Source organism: Lutra lutra, chromosome 6 (assembly GCF_902655055.1).
Source record: "Lutra lutra chromosome 6, mLutLut1.2, whole genome shotgun sequence".
Lineage (NCBI taxonomy): Eukaryota > Metazoa > Chordata > Mammalia > Carnivora > Mustelidae > Lutra > Lutra lutra.
The window spans coordinates 112,076,532-112,095,310 of NC_062283.1; the positions used below are offsets into that span (position 1 = coordinate 112,076,532).

Consider the following 18,779-nt stretch of genomic DNA (forward strand, 5'->3'; position numbering starts at 1 on the left):
TTATTTATTTGACAGACAGAGATCACAAGTAGGCAGAGGCAAGCAGAGAGAGAGGAGGAAGCAGGCTCCCTGCGGAGCAGAGAGTCCGATGCAGGGCTCGATCCCAGGACCCTGAGATCATGACCTGAGCCGAAGGCAGAGGCTTTAACCCACTGAGCCACCCAGGAGCCCCTAGATTTTTGTTTTCTTTCTTGAAAATCCTCCCCTCCTCCCCAGAGTCCTCTGTCCTACAGCAGTCTGGGCTGCCTTCTCCTTAGGCTACCTGTGCAGTTGCCACCCTGAGCTCACTTCTCGCCCTAATCCTGGAAATTCCCTTAGCTCCTCTCTTGCGCAGGAGTTTCCTGGATCCCATGTCTTATCCTTTCTTGATTTACTCTCTTTAATGAAATGACTCTTCTAGTAGCTTCCTGGGAAAACTGCGCATGCAGTAAATTTCTTGACCCATTACCATATTTGAAAGATATTTATTCTACCCTTATATTTGATTGATAGTTCAGGCTGCTAGAACGAAGCACCACAGACTGGATGGCTTATTAACAACAGAAATCTATTTCTAACAGTTATTTGTTACTATTTATTTCTTCCTGGAGGGTGAACTCCAACACCAGGGTGCCAGCCTGCTTGGGTTCTGACGAGAACTCTCTTCGGAGCTGCAGATTTCAGACTTCTCATTGTATCTTCACATGGCAAAGAGCGGAGAGAGGATGCAAACTCTCTCATTAACTATTCAAAGGGCACTTATCCCATTTATGAGGGCTCTATTCTCATGGCCTAACTGCCTCCCAAAGCCCCCATCTCCTGATACTGTCTCCTTAGGAGGCTGGGGTTCAACACATGCATTTTGGAGGGACATACACATTCCGTGCGTAACAGGAGAAGGCAGATTCTAAGTTGGCATTCATTTATCCTTGATTTTGAAAGTTATTGTTCTATTCTCTTCTAACTTCAGGCTGGTATTTCAGATACTATTCCAATTCTGATGCTTTGTATATGACCTATTTCTCCCATAAAAAGATTTTAATAATCAAGCCTTTAAAAAAATTATTATTATTACCTTATTACCTTTCTTGGCGTAGGCCAATTTGCATCCATTCTGTTGAGCGCTCAGTGGGCCGTTTCAATCTGCAGACTCCTGTTCTTCAGTTCTAGGAAACTTGTATGGTTTCTTTCTTTTTAAACTTCCTCCCCTCCACACTCTGTTTTCCTTTCTCAAATTCTTGAGAATGTGCATCTCCTGGACAGATCCTCTAATTCTCTTTTCTTTCCTATTTTTCAAACTCTTCATCTTTAAATTTTACTTTTTGAGAGATTGACTTAAAGTTTCCTTTTATTTTTTTCAACTGGAATTTGTATTTCTGCCATGATATTTTTCATTTTCAAGAGCTCTTTTGGGGCGCCTGGGTGGCTCAGTGGGTTGGGCCGCTGCCTTCGGCTCGGGTCATGATCTCAGAGTCCTGGGATCGAGCCCCGCATCGGGCTTTCTGCTCAGCAGGGAGCCTGCTTCCTCCTCTCTCTCTGCCTGCCTCTCTGCCTGCTTGTGATCTCTCTCTGTCAAATAAGTAAATAAAAAATCTTTAAAAAAAAAAAAAGAGCTCTTTTTCTTCAACTGTCTCCTTTTTATACTATCTTGTTTGTGTTTCGTAGATGTACTATACTCCTAACACTCTGGTGCTACTAGTTAGGGGAGCTTTTTAGTCCTGTTTGTTTTCCTTTTATTCCTATTTGTTTGTTTTCTTTGGGTCCTTAAAAATCTGGTGATCCTTGCCTGACTGCTTACATTTTAGGGTATTGTGATAAGAGGTTGATTGTAAGCTCTGTGTTTATGGCATACATTATTGGCAATTGGCCATCCCTATGGCATGATCTGGCTGGGCTAGATCTTAAAGATCCTCTGATGGGGCGCCTGGGTAGGTCAGTTGGTTTTAAGCGTCTGCCTTTGGCTCAGAGGTCATGATCCTGGGCTCCCTGCTCAGCCGGGAGCCTGCTTCCCCCTCTCTCTCTCTGCCTGCCTCTCTGCCTATTTGTAATCTCTGTCTGTCAAATAAATAAATAAAATCTTAAAAAAAAAAGAAAAGAAAAGATCCTCTGATGTTAGCATTTAACCTAATCACATGTATACACATTTGTTACACATAGGCAGAATAACTCAAATTTGCTAACTTACTAATTAGGTCACAAAATGACCCTCTACTCTGAAACTCAAAAAGCTGGTGACATCATTTTAGATATAGCATTGATAGGAATGAGTCATTTTCTGGCTGTAAGTCATAATATCTCGGAGAAAACTTGGCAAAATATCAGTATCACAGCCTCATTCTGAGCAGCTCGGTGAAGTTGGTTGTACTTGGTCTTCAGCTCTGCAATCCAAACATTGTTTTGGTCTCTCTCTGTACATCCAGGAATTTCAAAAAATGCTATGACTCAAGGAATGTTAGTTTTATCTTAGTGTACAAATTTTAAATTTTCAAGGATAAAATAAAGACACGGTTAAGATAATTTAGGCAATGTTGATTGTATTGTTTTGTACAAATCTTTTTTTTTTTATATTTTATTTGTTTATTTGACAGAGAGCTTGAGAGAGAGCACAAGTAAGCAGAGCGGCAGGGAGAGGGGGAAAGAGAGAAGCAGGCTGTCTGCTGAGCAGGGAGCCCAATGCGGGGCTCGATCCCAGGACCCAGGAATCATGACCCGAGCCAAAGGCAGCCGCTTAACCAACTGAGCCACCCGGGTGCCCCTGTTTTGTACAAATCTTAAATCCTTCTGGATGTTATAAGGATATGGAAATGTTCTTTCTCAGGAAGAATTAACAGGACATCATTGGCCAAAGCTCATTTTTCTTTTTATGTTCAGAGGTTACAAACTACAGAAAGAAAAAAAACAAAACAAAACAAAACCCTTTATAGTCTCCCTTAGGCTTGAAAATCACAAACATTTCTCTAAAACAAATACTCATTTTGTAACCTTTAACATCACATAGTTGAAAGAGCCCTAGCGTCTGAAATTCTACTCTATCACATCACCCTAAGTTCAAGTATTATAAAAATTGAGGCACTGGAGCATTTTGTAAAAATGAAATATGCTATTTTCCTCATGGACTTTTAGCTGCTTAGAAGGACTAGATTGAATGGATCACTCTGGGACCTGAAAAAATAAAGATTTAATAGAATATGATTTAATTCATTCTCTTCTATTTATCTTAAATTTCTTGGAAGTAGTTTTCCTATCTTCTGGAAATATCAAATGAAATAGTCAAAGATAACCACACTGATTAAACAAATGGATTTTCATGTTTTTGCACAGAACCAGAGTAAGAACACTTTTCCTATCAGGGCTTCATAGGCAAATAAAAAACAACTTAATTACTTTGGGGTTCTTTTGTTTTTGAGAGACAAAACAAAATTTTAATTCCCTTGGCTTTAAAGTGAAGAACATAAAAAATAAAACCTTACTAAAAAAAAAAAAAAAAAAAAAAGGAAAGAAAAGAAAAAAGAACACCTTATTAAGTCACAGCAATTGTAATTTCTCCCGAAATTGCTCCCTCCGGATTTTCATGTTCCTGTCAAGGTTATGATTTCTCTTCAAATCAGTCAGGTTTGAAGTTGGAAGCAGCCCACACACAGCCTGGTCTCTCTGCTGGACCCAAATTGTCAGTTACCAAGTCTCAGGCCTTTCTCTCCATGTCCACCTTTCCATTTCCTCAGACTATGTTAGCCAGAGGCCTCAGGTGCCTCACAGCTGTCATTGCCATTTGTCTCACTGCCTCCCATCTATTTTTAGAGGAGTTTTCAGCGTATTTGCCTAAAGAGTCAGAGAAGTAAAGGAGTGAAATGAGCTGACTGAGCACAGGCCTTATTTGAAAGGACAGCTTTCATTCAGCTCCAGTTAATTGTTGCTTCCCTGGGGATGATGGGACAGTATTCCTAGAAATCCAGTTTTCTAAGAACAGTCAGAGATCCCCAGAGTTTCCATAGGTTCTCTCACTTCTCTTGGATTCCTGGGAATTGGAGGTCCAAGAAGAGAGGTATTTTGGACCTGGAAGGTAGATTATGAAATGTACTGGGCTGGCTAAACTACTCAATGCCTGTCATGTCAACAGTCCCTCACGTGGCCCTAAGTGGTTCCTTATTCATAGATGCCTCATCATCCTGCTTCATCATCCTAGCCAACAGCCACCAAGAGAAGGTCTAGTAAGAGAGTTAAGAAAGTTCTGTTGAACCCAGATGATGGTAATGAATCATCCAAACTGGACCAATCGGTTTCTCTCTCTTTGGAATTTGAACTCTAGATGAAAAGTCAGTTAATTGGTAGTGATAGTGGAAGTGGAAATACACAAAAAGCGCAAACAGAAAGACTAGTTGAGTCATGGGAATGCCAGAACATTTAGAATAAGGATTGACATCTGCTAAGGACTGACAAAATAACCTAGTAACTAAGGTTGCAAAGGATCCTGAATAAATTTTGAGTTTCCAGACTTTATTCCAAGTCAGTTAGGCACTATACTGTTATTTCTCTGTCTCCCATGAGTTCTGGGTATGAAGGTTTCCACTGGATCCTATGAGGCCTGGTATGTGTCTTGATTTCCTTATGTCTGTCTATGTGTGCACACCCTTAAAACAAATACGCCATTACTTTAGGAATCTGAGTGAATTCTTGTAATGAAAAAAACCTAACAATGTATATAACGCTTTCTTTAAGGGGGGGGGTTACTTTACTCAAACCTTGGTAAATTATAAAATGCTTGTCCTAATTGTTTCTTTTCTGTGGTCCTCTGCCCTTCTCCAATTTTTGTGATGTAGAAATCATTCTGGAATACTTATAAGAACACTACTTAACTAAAAATACATCAATAAGTCAATAAAAATGTGCCAATACTCCACAGAATGCATTCTGTCACACACACAAAACTGGCATTAAGTTTTTGATGACTTGATCAAGAGTAGTTGCAAGTAGGGATGAGTCTGGATGGCCCAAGTTTTGCAAGGAGCTTAAATGGTGAGAAAGACAATAACTCTCCAGAGTTACAAAACACTCTGGAGCAGGAATTATGCTTCAGTTCCATTCTTTGAATATTTAAGGCAGGGGAGATAAAATCAGAGTGATAATGAGAACAGTAGGAAAAAAATTAAAAGATAAAAAGGGAAGAAAGACATAAGAGACAAAGTAGTAGGATGTAAGATATCAAGGTTAATGAAGTGATTATACAATTGATACCTGAGAACACATAAGGATTATACACAAGGGCACAACTGCAGTTTGGCTGAGGGGTTAAAATTTTAAGATTATGTTGGGGAAAAAACTATATATATATATATATATATATATATATTTTACAATGGAATAGATGTTTTCAGTGATTTCATAGTGTTAGAATTAGAGTTTTAAAAAAAATCAGTGTAGACTCATGACTTTGAAATGTCTTCCAATTTTGTCCATAAAATGGCCTAGGAAGCATATTATTCTAATCCCAATCTATACTCACACAAAAACAATCTCATATTCATCCCAGATGCCCAGAATTTTCCACTAATATTTTTCTTCACTGAAAGGAATTTCAAGTTTTTGGGGTTTTTTGTATGTTTTTAGTTTTTTTTTTAATTGTGTGATGTTAGTCACCATACAATACATCACTAATTTTTGATGTAGTGTTCCAAGGGAACTAGGGTTCTTTATAAAAGGGTTAGAGAAAGAGGAAGATAATCTGAACATTTTGTGTATATAAAGCAAGGATGTTTTTAAAAATGTTTTGGAGAAGTCCTGAAGAGACAATAGAACCATCTTTAAAGAACTTTTACTGACCAAGATTTAAAGATTTAATTTAAAAAGGAAAATGATTATAGATGATTGAGACTGTGTTAATCTGTGGAAGTCCATAATGCTTCTCCAAAGGAAACAGTTTTAAAATTTAGTCATAGGTAGTTTGGCTATAAAAGATAGTGTAATCTGACTGGCTCAGTTGGTGGAGGGTGTGAGTCTTGATCTCAAGGTTGTGAGTTTGAGCCCCAGACTGGATGCAGAGATTTCTAAAAAAAAAAAAAAAACAAAAAAAACAAAAAAAAAAACCTTAAAAAAATAGATAGTACCTGTGATAATATAGATATGTTATTTTTTTAGAAGTTGAATAAATACAGAGTTATATATAAAGATTTCTTCCAGGTACAGCCTAGAAAGGTTTTTTTTTTTAAGATTTTATTTATTTATTTGACAGACAGAGATCACAAGTAGGCAGAGAGGCAGGCAGACAGAGAGGAAGGGAAGCAGGCTCCCTGCCAAGCAGAGAGCCTGATGTGATGCGGGGCTCTATCCCAGGACCCTGGGATCATGACCTGAGCCGAAGGCAGAGGCTCCAACCCACTGAGCCATCCAGGCACCCCTGTATGGGTTTTTTAAAAAATCTAAAGCATATATTAGTTTATAAAGCATAGGCATACCTTCTTTCTAATTGCAACAATAGGGAAGAATGAATAGAAGAAACTGGAGATCAGCCAAGCAGTCCTGGAAAAAAAATATAAACTATATCAAGAACAGAAAGAACTGCTCCACATCATTTGTCACTTGTAACAACTAGGTAGAAAGGCGACCCAACATTTAATCAGAACTGGGTAGCAAAATGACCAAGTAAAAGGTGAATTCCATAGTGGTTTTCACGATGATAATTTGCCAAATTCCTGAAGATAGCTAATTGCGTAGGCTCCCTCCCTGACTCATGAAAGGTGAAAACTTTCAATGATCCTATTAATTTTAAGGAATTAATGAGACAGAATCAGTTTGCAAAAAATGAACAATCTAGCTCATTATGTAATGATAAGAACCTGGATTCTGGGGCACCTGGGTGGCTCAGTCGTTGAAGCCTCTGTCTTCAGCTCAGGTCATGATCCCAGGGTCCTGGGATCAAGCCCCACATTGAATACCTGCTCAGGGGAGAGCCTGCTTCTCCCTCTCCCTCTGCCTGCTGCTCTGCCTACCTGTGCTATCTCTTTCAAATAAATAAATAAAATCTTAAAAAAAAAAAAAGAACTTGGATTCTGTAAAATGGCCAAATGAAACTTAAAAAATACATCATTTCAAGGGAAGCACTGCATCCTATGAATGGCAAGGATTTAAAAAGTTTTATCAGGGTGGGGGACAGGTTAGCCCAGCGATAGATATTAAGGAGGGCATGTACTGCATGGAGCACTGGGTGTTACATGCAAACGATCAATCATGGAACAGTAAAGCAAAAACTAATGATGTACTGTATGGTGACTAACATAAAAAAATAAAAAAATTAAAAATAAAAAGTTTTTATCAATGTATGAAAGTAGACACAACCAAGCCTATGACCCAACTAAGATTAAATTGGTTGAAACCCCATCTGGTCAAAATAACATGCTCTTTCTTTTGGTTTTATTTCTAGGATGAAGGAGAATCAAATCTCTATAGTATTACTGTACCCCAGGGCTGCCACTGGTCCTTTGACACCTTCGTACCAATAAGAAAAAGATTTCTTCCAGGTACAGCCTAGAAAGATGGCAGAGAGAGCTGTATTTCAGGCCTCCCTTCCACCTTTGGCCAGGCACCCTTGTGCAAAGTACAACCTGCACAGGTCCACTTGCCCCTCTTAGGAAAGTTTAAGAAATAAATGTGATGAAATTACTGCCACTCCAGAAAGGTATAAGTATAGGGACAACAAAGACATTAATTTCAACCTGCGAGTGATACTTTAGTAGCAATTTAAGTACCAATTTTGTCATTATTGTGAAATTTTGTGCATATTGTTTGCTTCTAAATATAAACCTAATAATTTCAATTAAATTTTTCAGACTATGCTGATAAAATAAGGCTTGTGGTCAATGCTTAAACGTCAGGGAAATTTTCGGTTGTTAAGTTTAAACATTTTGATTTCCTGGTTGTGTTCAGTGTTTAGAGGAATTTTATTTAATAGATATGAAAGATGAATAATTTGAGCAGTAAGGAAAGTGTAAACTAGGAGTGTTCCTCTTTTCACACGTCCCTTAGAGCTTAGACATTTACGATTTAAGCAGTAATAGGTAGAGGAAATAGAATTAAAGCCACAATGAGGGGAAAAGAAAAATATTAAGAGAAGGAGAACAAAAAAAAAAAAGGAGAACAGAAAGATGGTATTCAAGGCAGAGAAAGCGAGAGAAGGACAGAAGTAAAATAAGAGACAAAGGTCAGCTGGAGAGAGAGCAGAGGAATTCAGAAGGCTCTGAAATGTTAAGGCTCATAAGCTGCTTATTTCATACGTGGTTTTGTACCTCTTTTACCTGCTCTTTACTACCTGGTTTACTTTTCAATTGTTTATTTAAAAAAAAAAAACCACCTTCTCTAAAGAAACTGCTGCCTTCAAAATAAAACCAAGACATGCACTGGAACAAAAGTCTTCAAGACCCCTGAGAGTCCTCCCAAAACTTATTTTACCCTTGGAATGTCTTGGTACATCCACGATTCACAGTTTGGGCCCAGAAAGAGCATCTGACCTCTTCCTTTATATCATCTAGCACAGATGAAACCAGGTTTGAGTATTAAAATTAGGCTTTCCTAAAGCTAAAGGATCTGTACAAACTATATATATAAAGAATAACATGAAATCCACTAATGTGGTTTTTAAAAACCTGGATTATTCTCTTCTGTCACCAGCTCCCTCTTTGTGGGAGGCGCCAGCTTAGCACTCATTGTCCAGCCACAGCTGCAAGGCTACCTTCCTTAATGCACAGAATCCAGAGTCTTACATGAGGCCTATCCTTTTGGCCTCAAAAATATAAACTACATACCACGTAATAACTCTAAGGTTCACCCAAGAGATACACACAGACAATAATAAGTGTCTTCCATCAAGGGCCCCTTGGAACTACCAGTGAGCAGCTCCCTGGAGGGTAAATTATTCTCCAGGACAGTGCGATATCGCCCCAGATAAAAACCAAACTTTAAGCCTTGCGGCAAATTGAAAAGAGGACTAGGCATTAGGAGTTCAAGGGATTTAGTCCTTGACTCATTCTGTGACTCTTTGGTATGTTATTTATCTTTAGAGGCTTTATTTACATTAAAGGTAAAATAGAATTTATCTCTATCTACTTTAAAGGATTAGGGTACGAATAAAATGAGTTAGATAAAAAAGTGCCTTGAGAAAGTATAAACTCTTACTAAAACAATTTTTTAAATATTTTTATTTATTTTTAAAAATTCTTACAAAAAAAAAGAAAGAACCACATCATTCCAGAGTCTCCATAATCTTTGCCTGTTCTTCTCCACCAACTCTTGCCAGGCCATTCTTGAACCCAACTTCAATCTGCAGACCAGAGGATCTGAATTAAAGGCCCTCTAAGATCTGTCACAGCTCTGGAAGTATAGGATTCCCATTCATCCAGTGAATAGGAGCGCTTACTATGTAACCTGTTGGAAACCCAAGAATGAGTAAAATCTAGCAAAAATGATAAAACCCAGCAACCATTAATGATGGACTATCATTTGAAAAGTTTATACAGATCTTCCTCAATTTACAAGGGGTTTATACCATTTGCATAAAGTTTTGGAAGCATTAATCTAGATATTCCCTCTGTCCAACTTTGTTACCAATCATAAAACATTTATCAAGCACCACAAAGCTGAAAAATATTCGCTAGAAGCTCCAAGGATATAGAGAAGTGTAAGATTATTATGGTGGTCTAAAGACCTATCGCACTTTGATCTTGCAATTCCTAGACCGGAGTCCAAATCCTATTAATTTACCGCACGATGTTTGACAAAGATTTTTTGCCTTTCTAAAGCTGTCCTCCCCCGCCCCCCCCCCCCCCAATGAAATAGGGCTAAAATATAGTACCAGTTTCTTAGGGATGTTGTGAGGTTCAAATGACAGTTTATGTAAAGAACAGTTTCTACCACAAAAGTACTTGATAAAATAGCCACGATATTTTGTGTGTGTGAGCGCAGTGCGGAGGGATGATGCGCGTGAGATTTCCATAACACACAGCTAGCAAAACAAGACTGTATGTTGCAGAGCCGTTTCACTTTCTCCCTGAGACGCAAGCCTCTTCCTTTGCTTTCTCCTCTATCAGGCACCGTTTCGTGATCTCAAAGTCTCACAGTTCTTCAAGTATAAGGACAATAACATTTCCACTGCTCAGTTACGGATTTATGGGGAACTCTTTATATACTAAGGGGCCAATTTCAAGTTACTCCCTTCTCACTCTTTACCGTGGCTAACGAACAGCGTTGGTGACCCGAGTAAATGAAAACAAAAAACAAAAACGTAAGTCGCACTTCGCCAAATATAATTTAAATGTGGACTAATTTCCTTACAATTGCTAAGAATGAAACCCCTATAACGTACTTTGAAATCTTAAAAAAATAATTAATACTGTTACATTAGGCTTGAAATAAAACAGATACATCCCCAAGGTCAGTAGCTGAGGAAGCATCACGGGCCTTGATGTTTCTTTCTCCCGCCCCCATCCCCTTTTCCAAATTCAGCCTAGATACCGCACTTCCACCACTGCCTTCGGGGCAAGGTGCGGGGGCGAGTAAGGAGAAGGGTGGGGGAGGTGGGGCTGAAACGGAACTTCATTGTTCGCGGGACCGGCTCTTCCCGAAAGAGCCCGTTGGCAGCGCCTGCGCAGTGCGCGCTCTTTGTGCGGGGCTGCAGCAAGCTGGTTGTTTGTGTGCGTCTCTCGGAGGCGGTGGAGGGAGAGCAGAAGGGGCGTGGCCAGTTCTGTCGCATTCTGATTGGGCTCCTGGAGGGAGGTGGGCGGGCACAGGGCGGAGCTTCTGATAACAACACTCCGCGCTGAGGCTGAAGCTGTTTGTTGCTGCGCCGCCACCGCCCGAACCATGGTCCGAGCTCCACTCGGGCTCTCTTAGCAGCAGCAGCCGCCGCCGCCGCCCTGTGATCGCTGGCTTCACTTCCTCCTTTTCTTCTTGCTGAGCCACTTTCCTCCTAGAGCTATGACCGTCGTCTCCGTCCCCCAGCGGGAGCCACTTGTCCTGGGCGGCCGCTTTGCGTCTCTGGGCTTTTCCACCCGTGGTTACTTCGGGGCCCTCCCGATGGTGACCACGGCCCCGCCGCCTTTACCCCGGATCCCGGACCCCCGGGCACTGCCCCCCACCCTTTTTCTCCCTCACTTCCTCGGGGGAGACGGTCCCTGTCTGACCCCACAGCCTCGCGCCCCTGCACCTCTGTCCAACTGTAGTCTAGCTACGGCGGGAGGCACCCCTCGGGCAGCGCCAAAGAAGCGGCGAAAGAAGAGGGTGCGGGCCAGCCCGGCGGGGCAGCTGCCCAGCCGCTTCCATCAGTACCAGCAGCACCGGCCGAGCCTCGAGGGCGGGCGGAGCCCCGCGACGGGCCCGAGCGGGGCGCAGGAAGTCCCGGACCAGGCGGCCAGTTTGGCCCCAGGTTCTGCGGCCGCAACCCAAACTGAGGAAGCGAGCCCTTTCCCCGGCCAGCTGCCGCCCGCGGCGCCCGGCCAGCCCTTGTTCAGAAGAGAGGTAAGGACCGCGAGGGGGACATGGAGGCTGTTGAGTTCTGGCCCTTAGACGGGCACGGCCGGCCCTGGAATTTGGGGCCCTGCTCTGAGGGGTCGGGAAGGGGGGGCCGGGGTGAGGGGCGGCTGTTTACTCGGGAGGGAAGTTTCCGTGACGCCCGCTCCGTTCTAGCTGGGGAAAGAAGGGGGAGGGGGAGGCATGCGCTGGCGCTGCTGATTGGCTCCCGGGAGCCAGCCAATGAGAGGAGCGGCTGCGCCCCAGCAACAGCCCCAATTTAGAAGGCTGGCGCCGTTCCAGGGGGTTTCGGTGTTCGGGCGCGCGGTGGGGTGGGGGATGGAAGGGGCCCGCGGGAGGCTGACGTCAGCGCGCGCTACGTGCGCAGCGCTCCGGCGCTCATGAAGGTTAGGCCGTGTGGCCGTGGTAGGGGAAGGGGTGGGCGACCGTCGTCAGCTACCTGACCGTTGGTAGCTGCAAGACTAGTCGGCGGCGCGCGTGCACTTTTCTCACCGCCCTGTTGTGGGATTTGGAGTATGCTAGGAGCGGCTCCATTCCCTTTGGCTTTTTGCTGAGATGAGAGGTGCTGCGTGTGCGGCGCTGGCCCGATTGGGGCTCTGCCCCTCGCCGGCCAGCCTGCTTAGCTCTACTTCTAACTTGAGAAGTTGGCAGGAGCGGCGGCAGTTCTTGCCTCTTTGAAACGATGTTTTGCGTGTTAGTCTATAGATGAATGGGATGGTTTATTTACAGTCCGTGCTGTAGTAGGCCTTATTAGTGGAAGGTGGTTTTATTGTGTCCAGAACGAGTGAACTTTTTAGAAAAGTTGAGTTGACGTTAAGCCACCCAATTGCCATGCTGTTGGGTTAGGATAAAATGAAAACTCAAACGAGATTAAATCGCTAAAATGATTTGAAATTGATCTCTATAGCAAAATAAAATTTTCCGGTTTCAAAGACTTACACTGTCCTAACAAGAAATGAAAATAAGTTGGGACGCTTTGGTGGCCAGTGGTTTCAGCGTCTGCCTCCGGCTCAAGTTATAATCCTGGAGTCCTGGGATCGAGTCCCTGCGTATGGCTCGCGGCTCAGCGGGGAGTCCGCTGCTCCCCCTGCTTGTGCTCCTTCTGTGTCTGACAAAATCTTGGAAAAGAAAAGCGCGCGCCTGGGTGGCTCAAGTTGGTTGAGTGTAGGCCCTCGGTTTGTCATGATCCCGGAATCCTGGGGTCCAGTCCCCGCATCGGGCTCCCTGCTCCTAGAGGAGTCTGCTTCTCCCTCTGCTAACCCCCCACCCCCCGCCTTGTTTGCTTGCTCACTCTCAGAAAAGTAAATAAATAAAATGTAAAAAATTAAATAAAACATTAGATATTTTTAAAATGAAAATAAGTTACAACCATTTCTTGCTGGAAGAATATTGGAGAGATTTGCAGGTTCTCTCTCGCTGTGCCCTTGGGGGAGGGGGAAGGAGATTTGACCTCCGTGATTACTTATATTAGATTCAAATTTTAAAATTCCACGGCTCTGTGATATAAGTTAATAGTCTACTTTCGTACTACTTGTTTCCTAGTTAACAAGTAATTATTATTGTCTAGAACAGTTCAAACAGGGAACTCTGGCAGTTACATGGAATGTTACCTTGTGCCCCAGCGTTTGTCTTTTGGGTCCCGCTTCCCTACCATACTACCAAGTATTGGAAGGGCAATGATCTAATTAAGTACTGTATACTTTCCCATCCGGTCGTGGCTTCCTATAAAGATCACTTTGAGTTAGGAAAAGTGATTAGAATTGGTGTAGCAAAGTTTTTGAAGCAGTTGTTAAACCAGGAAGTAGGGGCAGGTGGAAACAATTTTCTGGTCATGTATTTGCTGTAAGTAGCTATAATAGGGAAAGACATAAAGTGATTAGTATTTAAATTTTTAATATTTGAATTTCTGAAATTTTGTTTTCAGAAACTGGGAGATAATTTTTCTGTGTAGTTAGTAACCATTACCAAACACTTGGTCACTTAAAATCTAGTTCCTGCTAATTAAGTTTTTATCTGGAATAATATTAAAAAGTTTTGACTAAAAGACAAATAGTAATCTATGAACATAGATTTTATTTTTAACCAGATTCAGCCAATCAATGAAAACGTGCAAAAATTTCTCTTAGACACATCCTAGTGTAAAACCCCTGACACATTTATTAGCTTGTGTATTTTTGGAAGGTTGCTCATTACTCTTCCTTACAGTTGATACAGAATGATGAACTTGGGTTACTTTGGGATTTTCCCTTTGACACTTGGTAATAGTAATGATTTTTAGTAGTAAACTTGGAGTTTGCTTATTTGATAAGTGCAGCGAGCACATACATGTTTAATCAAGACCATAACTAAAGTCCAGGAGAAGAAAACATTAAATACATGGTGTGAGGTTTGTGACTAATGTCTGTCATGAGACTGTATTCACTTTTATGTTCCTTGTCTTTGTAGGTTTTAAAATCAAAGATGGGAAAATCGGAGAAAATTGCCATTCCCCACGGCCAGCTTGTTCATGGTATACACTTGTGTGAACAACCAAAGATAAACAGACAGAAAAGCAAATATAACTTACCACTAACCAAGATCACCTCTGCAAAAAGAAATGAAAATAACTTTTGGCAGGATTCTGTTTCATCTGATTTACTCCAGAAGCAAGGAAAAAAGCCTTTTAAAAATACTGAGAACATTAAAAATATGCATTTGAAGAAATCAGCATTTCTAACTGAAGTGAACCAAAAGGAAAATTATGCTGGGGCAAAGTTTAGTGATCCACCTTCTCCTAGTGTTCTTCCAAAGCCTCCTAGTCACTGGATGGGAAGCACTATTGCAAATTCCAACCAAAATAGGGAGTTGATGGCAGTACACTTAAAAACGCTCCTAAAAGTTCAAACTTAGATCTCAGATTGCAGTATGTCTGTAAAACAGTTTTTTCAAAATCCCTGGACTCTTGAAAAGAAAATTGGTACAGAAATGGAAATTTGCCTTGTAACATACAAGTGCAAAAGATGAGTTTAAAAAATTACAAACAACTTGTATTATATTTTATATTTTGTAAATACTGTATACCATGTATTATGTGTATATTGTTCATACTTGAGAGGTACATTATAGTTTTGTTATGAAAGTATGTATTTTGCCCTACCAGTTGGTAGGTGTTTTGTATATATACAATGGAGAAATTTTAAGTGTGCTAAGGCACATGGAAGACCGAGTTATTTGCACAAGGTAATGAGATTTTTTTTTAAAGAAACAGCTATCTAATCTCAAGGTGAAGATCTAAATGTGAACAGTTTACTAATGCACTACTGAAGTTTAAATCCGTGGAACAATCATTGTAAACATGGGGTTTGTCTGTGTTTCTCTAAATTGATTTCTGCCTTCTAATCTGTAATTAACTGGAAAACTCCTGTTCCCATTTTTACCAAACTTAATTTCTGGTTTTTGGTTTATCCACTCAAATTGAAAATACCTCTAATTTTAATGCCAACAAAATTGGTTATGATCAAATTTTTAAATATAATAATAATTTGGCCCCCCCTTTTACACTAGTCTTGACTCTTTGTGTGTGACTTTCATGTTTGAGCGTGTGACTAGGAGATGGGTTTTAACTTTCCGATTTTACTAATTGTCTTAGTATTGCACTAATTGTCCTTCCTCCCTCTGAAATTTAGAGTCCAATAATTTAATGCTACTACCTCCCAGGGGAGGAATTCCCCATTTTGTAGTTGGAATGGTTGTGGTAATAAGTACAACTGATTCGTTTATAATTTACAATATATTTTTATATATGAACTGTTCATAAGCACTGTTTAACTTCCCCTATAATATCAGTGAAAGAAAATGACACTTGGTTCACTAAATTTACGATGATTCTGAATGGTGGTTCTTGAACCAAAGCAAGCATAATTTATGTTAAAGTAGAGGTGGCAATTTTGAACCTCTTGATGTTTGCTAAAAGATAAGTATGGTAGATTATGTATTTTTACTTTAAAATTCAAATTTTGTTCTGAAGCACTAGTTTTCCCTGTATGTTTTTTAGTTCTACAAAGCTAAGGTTTTATCTTTTTTTTTTTAAGATTTTATTTATTTATTTGACAGAGATCACAAGTAGAGAGGCAGCCAGAGAGAGAGAGAGGGAAGCAGGCTCCCTGCTGAGCAGAGAGCCCAATGGGGGACTCGATCCCAGGACCCTGAGATCATGACCTCTGAACCAAAGGCAGAAGATTAACCCACTGAGCCACCCAGGCGCCCAGCTAAGGTTTATCTTGAAACAAAAGGAAAGTTTTTTTGAGTAGTCAGGCAATACTTAACATATGAAAAGGGTATTAAGAGGTTATATATGATTCTCAGACATACAAAAAGGGTAATAAAAGGGTACATATAATTCTCTTAAGGTGGAATAGTTGAGAAAGGTATTACCATCCTTCCAAAAAAAGATAAACGGAATAGTCTTAAGGTCCTAGACTCAAATACTCATTCGATTCATACAGTAGGAGAGACTTCCTGGATGTGCAAAGGTAGGTGGTGTGGGCACAACCTTAGAATTGGTATTGATGAGCTAGCTGTGCCGGGAAGGTATGAAAACAATATAGCCACCGCAAAATCTAAACTCGTCAATGTAAGTGCCTGCAGTCTTGTTTACATGGCACATACCAGCCAACCATTCTTTGGCTCTGGCTAGAAAATGCTTAATTCTTCTATGTATATAGAGAAAGCTATAATTTTTTTTTTTTTTTTTTAAGATTTTACTTATTTATTTGACCAGACACATCACAGGCAGAGAGGCAGGCACAGAGGACGGAAGCAGCCTCCCTGCTGAGCAGAGCACCTGATGTGGGGCTTGATCCTAGGATCCTGGGATCATGACCTTGAGCTGAAGGCAGAGGCTTTAACCTACTGAGCCACCCAGACGCCCCGAGAAAGCTGTGCTTATGACAAAAGTTACATACGGCTGGCTTTTAAAAAATGCATTTAGAGAAACTTTAACGAAATACAGGAAGCTTTTGGCCTTGCAAAATTTTGTAAGATTTTCTAAGTAAAGGAAATAGATGATAAAATAATTTTATGGTTTGAAGAGTAAACAAAATTGGCTGAATTACACTATGGATGATACAGTGAAAGGTATTAGCAAACTCAGAAGTTGAATACTTTTCAGTATTCTAGTAAGATACTAGTCTGCTAGTGGTCCTAGTCCCTTGAGACTGCTGTAACCGTACCAAAGACTGGGTAGCTTAAAATTTCTCACTGTCTTGTTGCCCAGGAAGTCCAAGATCATGATAACCACCAGATCTGGTGTCTGAGAATCCAGTTCATGGTTCATAGATAGGAAGTTTCCATTAAGTCACATGGCAGGAAGGTTGAGAAAGCTTTCTTGGGCCCTTTTTGTAAGGCTATTAATCCATTCTGGAGGGTTCTACCCTTCTAACCTACTCCCTTCCCAAGGTCTTCACTTTGTAATACCATTAATTGTGGGTTAGGTTTCCTAATTCACACTGAAGTGCAGGCCAATCTATTTAACCACCTCTGCTGTTCTACTGAAGTCTTAAAACATTTTTCCTCTAGTGTTCCTATAACTGGTTTTATGGGATTATAAAGGAAACACTTTGCATTCACCAACTTCAGGTATAAATTTTAACTAGTAGTCTAGTAACTAAAGAGGACTTAAAATTGTAAGGGGGTGAAAGATTTATATGTGGAAATTTGTTCCATAGCGAAGTGCCATTGCATATATCCGTATGTAGAGTATTTATACTGCAGTTGCTTTTAGACAAGTGTATAGTCTGATACCTCAACTAACACTGGTAAAGTGACACTGCTGATACGGTAACACCGTAGAGCTTTTATTTGCATTAATCTTAGTGCTAAGTATTTTAGTGTCCTTGTGGGCAGATAAAGGAAAAAAGGCAATAAAACATCAAATTGCACTATTAAAAGATTGACAGGAACAATTCTTTCCAGACTTAAAGGGGGTTTGCAAGTTAAAATATAAATTTTAAGGTGGTTTATGTGGTTTATAAATTAACACTAGAAAGTCTTAAGCAAATAGTATACATTTTATCAGGACCAGCATTCAGGTTTTAGGGTACTTTTTTTGTTTGCTTTTTTAAAGATTTTATTGGAGAGAACACAAGCAGGGGGAGTGGCAGAGGGAAAGGGAGAAGCTGGCTTCCGTCTGAACAAAGAGTTGATCCCAGACGGTGGGATCATGACCTAAGCTGAAGGCAGGCAGTTAACCAACTGAGCCACCTGGTGCCTTGGCATTCAGGTTGTTAGGCATATAGTTGACCTTTGAATAACATGGGTTCAAACTTGTTGGTCCACTTAGACATGGATTTTTATATAGACAGCACAATACTGTAAATACCATGATTTTTTTTTTTTCTCTAGCTCACTTCATTGTAAGAATACAGGATATGATAGAAAATACGGCAACTTACCAGGCTTCTGGTCAACAGACTATTAATAGTTAAGATTTGGGGGAATCAAAAGTTACATGGGGATTTTTTGAATGCACAGGAGTTGGTACCCCTAAGCCCCCCTGTTACTTGAGGGTCAACTGGACTATAATCACCCCTTAACTTTCACAATATTTAGTATAAAGCTAGTGCTATACAACCATGGGATCCAGTCGTGCTACACTCGGGGAAAACCATTTGTATTTCTCTTACATATGATTCCAGACTGTGTAAAAAAACCCCACATTACTTACTTTGTCTTTACCTGCCCTCGTTAAAAGCCCTAACTCAACTTCGGTTTTGAGAAGGAACAAAACCTAGACTTTATCCCAGTGCTTCTGCCTCTCAGCATCAGGTCCCAGAATGGACCCGGGACAGCTGGCAACCCACCCAAAACGGTGAAATTAAGATTGTGAGGAGCTGTGGCTGTGGTAGGCTAGACTCTGGATGCCCTGTCCCTTAACCCCCTGCATGTTACCAAAAGCATTTAGATGTCTGGGGGAGGGTTTGGGTTGTCCTCACTCAAAGCTACCTTCTTCTGCCTTATTACTGGTTCTTCCAGAAATGTTGGAGGGAAAAAAGATACTAAGTGGCTTGAGGTTACAAAAAAGGGGGACTGCTTTTGAAATTTGAGGGCTTCAAGAGGTTGTATAAAGGCAAGTTTTTTGAGTGGGGACATCAGTTCTAGAAAAGAAGGGAAAAGGTTTAGAGATGCAAAGGAACTTCTATTTGATGTTCACATTCTGTATGTGGCTCCATTCCTGCTCACATACATGCAAATACCTTCTTCAAAAATAATTAGGAAAACTCATTTTAGAAGTTCAGACCATAGTTTGAAAA

The 18,779-nt window shown here is 40.8% G+C and overlaps 1 protein-coding gene across 1 annotated transcript; it reads left to right on the top strand.

Annotated features, from left to right (window-relative positions):
- Positions 1 to 10,797: 10,797 nt before the first annotated feature.
- On the top strand, positions 10,798 to 15,027 carry PNRC1 (proline rich nuclear receptor coactivator 1). Its single transcript, XM_047732392.1, has 2 exons — positions 10,798 to 11,478; positions 13,936 to 15,027. Exons 1-2 carry the CDS (start codon positions 10,939 to 10,941, stop codon positions 14,377 to 14,379), a joined length of 984 nt encoding a protein of 327 aa, XP_047588348.1. The 5' UTR covers positions 10,798 to 10,938; the 3' UTR covers positions 14,380 to 15,027.
- Positions 15,028 to 18,779: the final 3,752 nt, after the last annotated feature.

Bases quoted from the DNA above. Each gene is read 5' to 3' on its own strand.
- PNRC1 (XM_047732392.1), top strand. From the start codon at position 10,939: ATGACCGTCGTCTCCGTCCCCCAGCGGGAGCCACTTGTCCTGGGCGGC. The intron at 11,479-13,935 runs GTAAGGACCGCG...TTGTCTTTGTAG, and splicing joins AGCCCTTGTTCAGAAGAGAG to GTTTTAAAATCAAAGATGGG.